Source organism: Asparagus officinalis, chromosome 10, assembly GCF_001876935.1.
Source record: "Asparagus officinalis chromosome 10, Aspof.V1, whole genome shotgun sequence".
Lineage (NCBI taxonomy): Eukaryota > Viridiplantae > Streptophyta > Magnoliopsida > Asparagales > Asparagaceae > Asparagus > Asparagus officinalis.
The window spans coordinates 72,262,776-72,274,832 of NC_033803.1; the positions used below are offsets into that span (position 1 = coordinate 72,262,776).

Sequence of the window (12,057 nt, forward strand, 5' to 3'; positions counted from 1 at the left end):
CATCATGAAAATAGATTGGGAGGTGTATCTCAGAATAAAGTTCTATGTTTGATGGATGGAAATCTTTACTTGGACACAAAGGAAAAATTACCATATTTTCTTTTGTACGGTTTGTGCAGTTAAAACCGTGTTTGGAGTTTCCAACACATTCAGATACTAAGGGCGCGTTTGGATAATTTTTTTAAGGGTGGAAAGCTGACATTTTATCAGAAAATGTCAGCTTTTCACCCAAAAACGCCTCTGTGAGAGGCGTTTTTGGGACAAAATGTCAGCTTTCCACTCTTAAAACCTCTCAAAAACAACAAAACTAACAGCCCCTAACGATAGCAAGGGGGGAATTTTACAGAATTACCATTATGGATTTTGCTCGAAATCAGCATAAATTATTGATATTAGATAAAAAGGTTATAAACTTAGTATCTGCAGTAATGGTAACAATATCGTTACAAGTTTAAAAAAGAAACCCCAAATATGTTTTACGCGTAGTTATAACTTATTGAAATCCCAAATAAAAATAGTTCACGATACTTTGTACAAAATGCTTTTACGGTAGAATTATGGAATTTATCCTAATCATGATAAAAATAAGAAATAAAAGAAAATACAGTAATTTGTTCTTAATGAGTGTGGAAGTACTCTAAGATAGAGCCCGTTGGAGAGAGAGGGTAAACTACACTAAACCCCCATTAAACTTTCACCAAAAGTAAACCCACATGAACTCTCGAATCAACACCTAAGGCGCCACTGAACTTTATTACAGTTGTGCTAGAAACCCCTCCCAACACACCCCCCCCCCGCCTAAATTCTTAGGAGAAAAAACAACAATGTAAAAAGCCATTTTGAAAGTTTATGAGGGTTTACCTAAAAGTTCACGGAGGTCTTCTACAAAAGTCATTGGGCGTTTAGTATGATTTTTAAAAGGATAGATTTTGAAAATTGACCCATTTATAAAAATAGTTACAAAAATCGATATTTTTTCAACATATTTGTCTAAATCGACCCAGTTTCAGCCATTTGGCTGAAACTGGGTCGATTTTGACAAAAAAACTTATGAAATTTCACGGGACCCTCTAATAAAATTTGATTAACGGCGCCAACTCTTCCACGAGAAGCTAAAACACTCATTACAAGTTCATGAGACTTCAAGTCCCGTGAACTTACACAGGTTAATTACCTGGCTGTTAAACTTCACGGGACACGAAGTCCCATGAAGTTTTAGACATGCTGAAATTGGGTCGATTTTGACAAATATGTTAAAAAGAGGTCGATTTTTATAATTATTTTTATAAATGGGTCGATTTTAAAAAAAATATCCTTTTTAAAAGAAAAATTCCTCAAGGACCCAAAATATGGCACCAATAGGGGGGACAATTGAGGTGTCCCCTCCTATTGGATAATGAGTTGACCATCATTAATGATGGCCAACTTATTATCCAATAGGAGGGGGACACCTCAATTGTCCCCTCTATTGATATCATATTTTGAGTCCCTGTAGCAAAGCTCTTTTTAAAATTATGGGGGGTCTACCATAATTTACCCTTAAAAAGGGCAACTGATGACGTGGGCCTCCATCTCCCATCCCCAGAAAGCAACTTTATCTCAGGATCAAACCGGGGAGCGAAAAAGACAAAAATTTTTTCCCCTCCTCGAAGAAGAAGAAGAAAAACCCTAGCTTGTTTTGTTCTAGCCCTATCAAATTCACAGAGAGAGAGAGAGAGAGAGAGAGAGAGGATGCTGTTTCAGGTGGGAGGCCAAGGGACGAGGCCCACCTTCTTCGAGATGGCGGCATGGCGGCAGCCCAGCAGCTCCCCTCCAGCCTCAGGGCCGCCCTCACCTACTCCCTCGGGGTATTTTACTCTCACCCTAGGGTTTTGGTCTTCAGCTGACTTCGCCAATCTTGTAATTTCTTGTGGGGGATTTTTTTATTTTTTTTTATTTTTAGGAAATGGGGTCTAGCGAAGCAAATTGTCTCATACATCGAAGGAATCCATGATCTTGATGCATCTACTTCATTTTTTCTAGTTATCGTTGCATTACAGGCACGATTCAAAAAAAATAAATGAAAGAAATGGCCTTGCGCGCTGGGTGTCTCACTGGAGATTTTTTAACTTTAATTAATCTTTGCTGGCTGTTTCGGGTGTCGGTGCGGTAATCCCAACTGTGCTGTTGCTCGATCCTTTGTAGGTATTCGCCCTGAGAAGGCCCTTCCTCCACAAGGTGCTAGACTACGACGACGAGTTCTTTGCTTTGCTGATGCTGGTGCTTGAAACTCATAGCTTACGCACCACGGGTTTGCTTCTATTCTACTTTTTCTTTTTAAATTTTGTTTTATGGTTGATATATTCGAAACTTACGTTCGCTTGAACTATTGGAAGCAAGCCACACTCACTGTATCTAGTTAGTTATATGCGGTATACATTGAATCAGCATCTCTCGTATTTAACCTTAAAATGAAAAGTTTCCATCTTCAACAATGCTTCCATCTCATCCGGGAGTCGGTCTCCGATTTTTGGTCATGTTTTAACAACAAGGCCGAAAATAGATTGTTAAATCATACCTTTGCTCATGGATGTATCATGTATATGCTTGGTATCTTTATGGTGTGCTCACAAATTACCACTCGAGCTTCAGTTAATTTGATGTCGTAGTTGTTACCTGTTTCAGATGCTTCATTTTCGGAGTCACTATATGGTTTGCGTAGGAGAGCGGTGAAGGTCGGATCAAGTCAAAACTCTGTGAATCCTGAATCTAATGAAGTGTCACTTCATTCCAGTTTAAGGAGGCGCCAAAAAGTTCTCTCAGTTGCATTCTTGGTATTATACCTTGCCTTATAGCTGTTCAACAGTGTTAAAATGTTAGTGAAACATTGCTTATGTGGCCGATTTTACATTGGTTACATGTTGAAAATTTGTTGTTTTTATATTCAGAGGCACAACATGTTCTTCTTTAGTGTTTAGGAAGTAAAGATATTATCTTTTACAGATACATTAATTTTGGTGTGGTGTGCAAATTTTGTATTGTAAGAGTTATTATTGTTACTTGAAATAAAGACACCAGCTTTTTTTTATAATCTTCGTTTTTCAATTAATAGCCAAGTAATTAATAGCCCAAGTAAAACTAAAGTTAAATTCTTTTTTCCTTATAACTGCAGAACTTTATTCACTGTTTCATGAAAAATGTAAACTTCTGTCCAACAATATGTTAATGGGCATGATACAATGTGTGTAGTTGTTGCCTGGTAAGTTTGTGTAGATTAAATTGGTTTCTATGATTTTGATGACACTGTCAACACTTTATAGGCTGCATATAGAAGCTTCTCTTGGTCTTTATTTTTATTATTGGTTTCGGAAACTTATAATTATTGGGTTCAAAATGATTATTTCAGAAACATCTGAAATGACAACTGAGAGGATCTATATCTCCACTAGTAAAATTCTCTATTCTTGTAGGTTATTTTGCCTTACATGAAGTCAAAGCTGAATTCAATCTATAACAGAGAAAGGGAAGCAAGGCTTCAAGCAAGCCTTTGGGGTGATGATGACACAAGGTTAGATGACACAGACTACTTCCTGGATCAGGGTGAAATTTCCGATGCACGACTTGAACCTTCAAGTCGGGAAGGATCAAGCATAGCGCACATCAAGAAGAAAATTGTGGCAATTATTGGTGCTTGCTACCCTTGGATTCATGCAACAAATGAAGGTACATGGCTCATATACTGTATATTTATTTTGTTTTCAATTTTGACTGTCTTCACAAAGTTAAATCATTAGATTGATGTGGAGAATCTAATTATAAACTACATTTGAACTTGCATGGTGCATGTTACTATGAGGCATTCTAAGCTAATTATAGCAGTAAGCAATCATGTCTCCGATTACACTGTAATTATTAATCTTGACTGTTTTCTTTACACTTCTTCAAGATATGTTAAAGCCATTCATGTTGTCCCAATCAATTTTCTATACTACAACTTGTGGCATCTTGATACAGTCCATTTGGCAGTGTTATGTTGAAGATCTTAAAGGAAAGTAAGAAAAGAGATCTTGACATGCTGGTGTCTTGAGATTAGGATGAATAAGAGCCTATTGGCATTGGTTTATTTAAGATTAAGAAAGAAGAGGATTTGGACATTACCCCCCTCCCGTGTCTAGCTGGCCAAATGAGTGCTAAATAGAAACTTATATGCATTTTTCTCTCTCTTCTTATCATTCCTCACATCTCTGATCTCTCCACCTCCCTTTTAGTATTGTACGATGTTGCTCTCCATTTCTCAAATGAATGGTCTTTGAGTCAATGAAAATGGTAGACTATGGTTCGATATTAACCTTGTTTTCAGATACCGTAAAATTCTCTGGAGCTTGTAGATCAGATAACTTCTATGAGTATCATTTTCAGCACCAGCTATCCTAACTTCATGTGGTCAAAATGCAGTATCATTATTCTAGAAAACATTTGCTTGCAGTTTCACATTCCATGAAAATAAGCTTTTGCTCTAAATTTAGAGTTACATCAGGACTTTATGGGTGTTTTGACTCTGAAAATCATTTGCATTGATCCTCAAGCATATGTGTTGGTTTGCAGGCTTATCCTTTGCTTATCAGCTACTGTATCTGCTGGATGCCACTGGTTTTTATACTCCAGGACTTCATGTTCTTGGAGTTCATGTTTGTCGTGCAACAGGACAAGAATTGGTATGGACTCTGGAAGTAGTTCCAAACTTGTTTTATCAGTTAATTTTGCGGTTATTTTGCATTAAGTTTAGGTGATTGAAGCATTGTTGAGTTTTGCCTGCTTGTCAGCAAACTCATGCTTGCCCGTTTTGAGAGCCAGGGTAGTTGTCATGTTATATTTGTTTAAGTGGTCATGGGCTTTTTAGGTATCTGAATTAGAGGCATATACTTATATTCATTTGTTAAGTAGGACAACTTTGGTTGCTCCTTTCTCTATGACTTAAAAAATAAAAATGCATTTACTACGAAATATTCTGTCTCTTTACATCCTCTTTGATTTACGAAAGCTCTTCCACTATCCACAGTGTTCTTAGCCTAGAATATTTGCAGTTTTGCATCACGTTACAGCGTTGATGTCAAGTTGATAGCTTGTCATGAAATTTATTCAAGTATTTTTGTGTAAACTCTTGTCCAATACCAAACCTCATCCCGATGAGAAAACAGTATGCTGATAATTAGATGAAGATTCTCAATTTAATTTTTTGTTTTCATTGCAGTTGTAGAAATTGATGTGTACTGCATGATACATATGTAGGTTATGAGGCATGCTTACAATCTTAGTATATGCTTTTCAATGAGTAAGCAAGTTGGATAATTTTGTATTCCTTCTGTCTAACTAATTCATTCTGTACTTCAATGTCAAGGTAGATGGATACATCTTCTAGAATATCAAGGATTCGAACTCGCGAACGTGAAAGGTTACGTGGACCGCCATGGTTAAAGGTGTGTGGGTATAGCTATATAAATGCCTGAGCTCATGAGTTACATATATCAGAGATATAAGCCAGTTTTTGTACGAGTTCTATGGATATCCATGTTGACAGCTATTTTATTGTTGCAGGCAGTTCAGAGAGTACTACTCAGTTGTGTATATACTACATTGGATTATGCTCAAACAGGTCTTATTGCTGCCGTCTTCTTTTTCAAGGTACTGGAGTTTACATGCTTCACGGTTTGAACACGAACATGTTTGTAAATGAACGCTCATTAAACAAATCAAATTTGGTGGAGAAGTATCAAAATTTTCATGCACAAAGTAGTTTGTATCAGTTAAGATATCCCCATCCCCCCCCCCCCCCCCAAAAAAAAAAAAAAATGCCACACCCATAACATACAAATTCAACCATTAATTTTTTAATTATTATTCTCTGATTTACGACATCATATATTATCTTCTACAGATGATGGAGTGGTGGTACCAATCTGCTGAAGAACGAATGTCAGCTCCAACTGTTTACCCACCGCCACTGCCTCCACCTCCTCCAAAGGTAATTTTGTCTCCATTCGTTTCGGGAGCAAGGAATGCTAATCAGAATTTTCTTCAAACTCAACCTTTGTTCAAGTATATTCATTCATACTCTTGGGCTCTTTGTCTCATATTTTCCATTCATTTCCTTTTCTTCATAGAAGATATTGTTTATAGTGCAATTATGATATGAGAAAGTCTTAAGGACACTTGCTGAAAAATAAAGGAGGAAGTTTTGGGTTTAATATCTAACTAGAGTTAAATTTGGGTGGGGTTAAATTTATGGGACACATGCCCCCCTGCTAATAGGGAGTGACAAAGACACTTGCCCAAGACGAGTGTCACTAGAAGTCCTCTTGTGATTTACACCCTCATCCACAGTAATGTAGACTAGAAGGTAGGCTTAAGGGCACTTGGCCAGAAGCTTTTGAGAAAGACAGGATAATGATTAACATAGCGGAGGAACTTTTCCCAAATTATGTGGAAGAGTTGAATCCATGTAGCGCTCCAAAAATTTTGGTGTACAGCCTTTTTGTCTTGTTATTACCCAAATCTACAGTAAAACAAGTTCCATATTGAATTCATGTAGCGATCCAAAAATTTTGGTGTACAGGCTTTTGCTCTTGTTATTACCCAAATCCACAGTAAAACATAGTTCGATAGTTTGTCAAGAAGTCTTGCAGGCTAAAGACCAGGGCACAATTATAAGAAAGCTCCAGCTGCCAATCTGCATATCTCTAGTGTCCAAGTATTTTGGCTTGTGCATTATTGGCTTATCATATGGTTGAATCCTTCAGGGAATTTCCTGTCTTTGATCTTCCACCGTGAAAAGTTTATGAGCTCGTAACTTATTTGCAGGTCGCTGAAGATGGAATACCATTGCCACCTGATAAAACACTGTGCCCTCTTTGCTCGCAGAAACGAGCGAATCCATCAGTCGTCGCTGTTTCTGGTTTTGTTTTCTGCTATGCTTGCATATTTAAATATGTTTCACAGGTCAGAACCTCGAAATCCTTTTTAAGTGAAAATCTCGCGTTACGGGATTTGTTGTTTATGATGATTATTCTGATGATCTCTATTTTGTTTTCAGCACAAACGATGCCCTGTAACACTGACTCCTGCGACCGTTGAGCAGATCAGGAGACTCTTCCATGATTTATAGCGTCGCATTTTGTGTTGCCTTGTTGAGGCTGCAAACAAGCATTGAAAGCTGAAGGAGAATGTTGATCCATAATGTGTGACGAAAGAAAATAAATTATACTTACAGAGGTGGTAGTACTTGTAACATTATGAAAAGGTGAATAATAAAATTTGAAGATTACTTTTTCTTTTTATGTAATGAGTTTACTTACAATTTATATGCAAATAGTTGGTCCAACTCAATTTATAGTTTTTTTTAATACACTTTTCCCGGCGAAGAGGCATTCTTTACTAACAATGAGTAATTTCTTCCACGAGTAGAATGAATGAAGCTGAAGTAGTGAAGTAGCATTTTGCCCGATTGAATAAAATTGTTAACGGACTAAACTAAAATTGACGATGAAAATTAATTTTTTGTCACCATTTTCTACGCTATTACAATATTTCCGGAGATGTTAATAAAATTAAAAAAAAATACTTGGTAATGGTCGATAGATCGCACGATAATCAATCGAGTCAATTTATATTTCTTACAAGGAAGGAATTTTGTAGGTCACGAGGGGAAAAAATGTTCTTTAACAAATATTTTCTTCAAATAAAATTATTTGTTAAAAACAAATCCTAAATAATAGTAAACAAATTAATCAAAGAAAGCAAGTGTAACAGGTGAGTTAGGGGAGGTGGTAAACGCATAATTTACATCCTTCATCCCAATTTATACCCAAAACCGCAGCTGCACGTCTCCTTCCTTCCAAAATCTCTGTCAACGAGGAGAGGGGGCGGAAAAAAAAAACCCTAACCCAAAAATCAATGGCGGAGGCGACAACCGAACCGGCGATCGCACCGGCACAAGAGAGCGAATCGGCCGGTACGAACCGGGCGCCACACAAGCTGGAGAGGAGGTGGACTTTCTGGTTCGATAACCAGTCGAAGCCCAAGCAGGGCGCAGCTTGGGGATCCTCGATGAAGAAAATCTACACCTTTGATACCGTTGAGGAGTTCTGGGTGTAAGAAACCCTAACCCTAGTTTTCAAAAACCCTAACCCTAATTCGTCGCTTGAGTGGTAGATTGGATCTGAAGTTTTAATTTTGGGTTTTGGGTATTGGGTCCTGTTTTGGTCGGTTTGGATTGATCTCTGGCATGAAAAAGGTCTAATTTTGATTACTTAATGGTAATTATAGAATGGAAGGGCTTAGGGCATCTCCAACCCATCGCACCAAAATGGTGTAAATTTTGCACCAAAATGGTGCAAAAGTCACATCTAACAGTAATTCATCTCCAACCCACTACACCATTTTTTGCACCAAAAATGAATATTCTTAGTATCTTTTTTTTTATCTACTTTTATATTATTATTTTTTATTCTCTATATTTTTAACTATTTCAACAATTAACCCCACATATCAAATTTTATTTTTTCACATATTTTCCAAACAAAATAATTTATTATTTAAAAAAATAAACTAATAAAACAATAAAATATTATTTTATTAATTAAAATAACTTGATTGCTAAAATATTATATTTTTATTATTGATATTGCCAAAATATTACATTCAAGAACACAACAGAAAATAAAATACAAGAAAATAACTAAACATTAACAACAATGTAAAAATTACAAATTTAGTATGCACTTAACTATCTGAATTAGTGTATTCCTCCCATAGATGATGCGGAGATGATGCGGGTTGTTTTATACATGTAATAAAACAATTGGGGTCAAATTGTAAATACATAAAAATATGAGGTAAAATTAAAAAAAATTAAAAGAAACAGTAATGCGGAGATGAACAGTGCGACGCCAAATATAGCGTCGCGCTGTTCATCCCCGCTAAAATGCAGCGAGAATTGGCGCCGCGTTGGAGCTCCGGAGCAGCGGCAAATCCGCTTTTTGCGGCAAAATGGCGTCGCGTTGGAGATGGTCTTAGTGATATTTTTTTTTTATGTTGGATTGGGATATTAGCTATCTTTTTATGTGGTTTTTATTCAAAGTCGATGCTTGATAGTGTTCTGCTCTACTGCATAGAATTTCGACTACCACCTAGCTTAACATTCAAGAATGATATGACCAAGTGTGGGTGTGAGAGGACCTTCTCCCCTCACTTCTTAAGCCGTTAGATTCGAAGAATGATGGTCTCTTCATGACAAAAGCTATAAAATTATTGCTTTGACCCTCAGTTTCTCCAATGGAGCTAAAATATACTTGGTAGCATAATGAAATTAGAGTCTAAATATTGTAGCTTCCTGCAACATTATGCGAGTTGTAGGTGCAGTTGTCAATATCTTACGAGACGCACCGTGTTACTTGATATGTTACATTTTTTTTAAAGAAAACTGATAAGTGTGCTATGTAAAGCATTACGGTACAAGACCAATATGCATTGTATAACACAAAAATGTCAACACATGCAATTTGTTCATTTAAGATAGTGTGAAAAAGGTTTTAAAGTTAGTTTGTAATTAACATATAGGATTTCCTCATGTGTTGCGTTATTTCTTTGATTCTCCTGTAGTATAAGGACACCTCATAGTTCACAAGGTTGCATCCATACTTGACCTATTATTGGCCTACTTTCCTTGTTGTGCTGGTAATTATTCTTGTTTCTCAATTAGCTTTGCTAGTTGGTGGTAACTTCTGGTAAAAAAAAGGAGATATTATGTTGGGCTGGTTTATTGAGATATAATTTGTTCTCTGACATCAATTTGATTAATGGGTTCCTCTGTTGCGTCCTGATCTTACAAATATGTGACAGATAGGCTGATTAAACTGAAGTCAAGGACTCAAGATAATTCTTTTTTCTTGTTTTATTCTTTGGAATGAAACTAATTATGCTATAAACTAATTAAATATCTGCTTATTTTTCAATATTTTCTTTTCCCCGTGTTTCACAAATGTAGATTCTTTATACAGAATCTATACATATGTTACCTTTGTCTTATTTTTTAAAACTCTGCATATAGATTGTACGATCAAATATTCCGGCCCAGCAAGTTGCCAGGAAATGCTGATTTCCACTGTTTTAAAACTGGGATAGAACCAAAATGGGAAGATCCTGAATGTGCTAATGGTGGAAAGTGGTCTGTTACAAGCAGCAGAAAGACCAACCTTGATGCCATGTGGCTTGAGACGGTGAATACTTGAGACTCATTTAAGTGATTCTTGTTATGTTTGTTGTAGTATACTTGCGGTCATTTAATTGATTCTTGTTATGTTAGTTCTAGTAATATACTACAAAATACGTCAAATTTATGATCATCCTCTTAGCTTATTTGTTTCGTCTTTCATATGCAACACTTTACTTAGCACTCTTTATTTATGTCTTATACTTTGATATTTGCAGCTAATGGCTTTGATTGGGGAGCAATTTGATGAAAGTGAGGAGATATGTGGTGTCGTTGCAAGTGTTCGTCAGCGGCAGGACAAGCTTGCACTATGGACTAAGTCAGCGAGCAATGAAGCTCTTCAGGTTTGAATTCTTCTGTATGCAATCGGAAGATGAATTGGATCTTATGACATTGATTTACATGCTGTCTTCAATCAATACTGTGAATAACTTACCTTTTTTTTTACAATAAAGTTTTGTCCTATTTAAGATTCATAGTTGGGCATCACCTGATAATTGATATTATCAATATAATAAATCATGAGCTAGAATTTTCTTTCTTACAGATAGTAAAGGAAATTGCAACCATTGAGCCTCTGATTTGTTTTCTTCTTTTCTTTTTTAGCTGTTTCACTTGATTCTTTATCTAGTCCAATCATCAGCTATATCTTGCAAGTTCTACCCATGCCTTCCAGCTAAAGAAGTAACTCTAAAGATATCTTATATCTTGGATCTTGATGTTTCAGTTGAAATTTAATCAAAAGCTTATATGTTGTCACACCTTTTCTTTGTGCTTGTCCACAAGTTCGTGTGTACGGATCTTGGAAAACCTTGCTGACACACTAGCAATTGCCTTTTTGTGTTTGTGTCGGACATGTGAATCTCAATCATTTTAGCCATGTATGTGTATATGTGCACGTGCGTCTGTGAATGAGAGGGAGAGGGAGAATAAACTTAAGTTGATAGAAACTCTTGTCCACCATCTTTTTTAGCCTTTGATTTTGCTTTGAGATTTGTACTAGACATAAATGGTATCTTTGAGATGTGTGCATTGATTTGAATTGCATGCTAGCACAAATCTCAAAGCAAAATCAATGCATGAAAAGTTGGTGGACAACAAACTCCTATCCACTTAAGTTTACGAGGCCTATACTCTCTCTCTCTCTCTCTCTCTCTCTCTCTCTCTCTCTCTCTCTCTCTCTACACACACCCAAACACACGTACACAATAGAAATATGTAAAGTCTATATTAAGTTCATATGATGTCTCAGTTGATATTCTCATCTCTATAAACAAACCTTTACCAAATATTTTTAAAGTACATTTACTTATACATATAGGGCATCCACTATTATTCTCATCTCTATAATTAAATCTTCAATAGTATTCTTAAAATCTTATTTATCAATATCAATCTAAATTGAGCTCACAATAAGAAATCAAGGAGTTGAGTCAGCCACAGCTTTCTCCTTTACATTTTTCAAGCCTCAAGAACCCGAACTCAACTTTACAAAATTCAGAACAAACCAATCTCAAGCCAGCCACAGCTTTAAGCTTTGAAAATTAGCCGACTCGAGCTAGCTTATTCTGAATAGACTGATTTAGCCAAGTTCCTCTGTTGCACCCCTGGTTGTGCATAGGTTGAATGTCAAACCCACAATAATTGCTTGATGCATTTAACTCATATTTTTTTGTACGAGACTTATAGTGGCACCATCAGACAAAGGACTGAGTGGTAGTTGTGCACTATGAAACATGTTAGATCATGAGACCTGATTGTTTCCTCTTCCAGCCTATACAGGTCTAAGCTAAATTTCTCATTTAATTTCT

The 12,057-nt window shown here is 36.3% G+C and overlaps 2 protein-coding genes across 2 annotated transcripts in view; both read left to right on the forward strand.

The window, feature by feature from the left end:
• On the forward strand, window positions 1,577–7,362 carry LOC109825687 (peroxisome biogenesis protein 12). Its single transcript, XM_020392557.1, is given in 11 exon segments — window positions 1,577–1,779; window positions 1,782–1,847; window positions 2,185–2,290; window positions 2,665–2,813; window positions 3,450–3,702; window positions 4,585–4,694; window positions 5,382–5,456; window positions 5,575–5,661; window positions 5,915–6,001; window positions 6,838–6,975; window positions 7,070–7,362. Coding segments are annotated over 11 exon segments (1,191 nt in total). The 5' UTR covers window positions 1,577–1,731; the 3' UTR covers window positions 7,142–7,362.
• LOC109825067 (eukaryotic translation initiation factor) overlaps window positions 7,857–12,057 on the forward strand; it is a 6,535-nt gene continuing 2,334 nt past the window's right edge. The window contains exons 1-3 of the mRNA XM_020391779.1: window positions 7,857–8,126; window positions 10,085–10,253; window positions 10,465–10,590. Coding sequence (XP_020247368.1) covers window positions 7,930–8,126; window positions 10,085–10,253; window positions 10,465–10,590 — 492 coding nt within the window. The 5' untranslated portion in view covers window positions 7,857–7,929. The remainder of the gene's footprint in view (window positions 8,127–10,084; window positions 10,254–10,464; window positions 10,591–12,057) is intronic.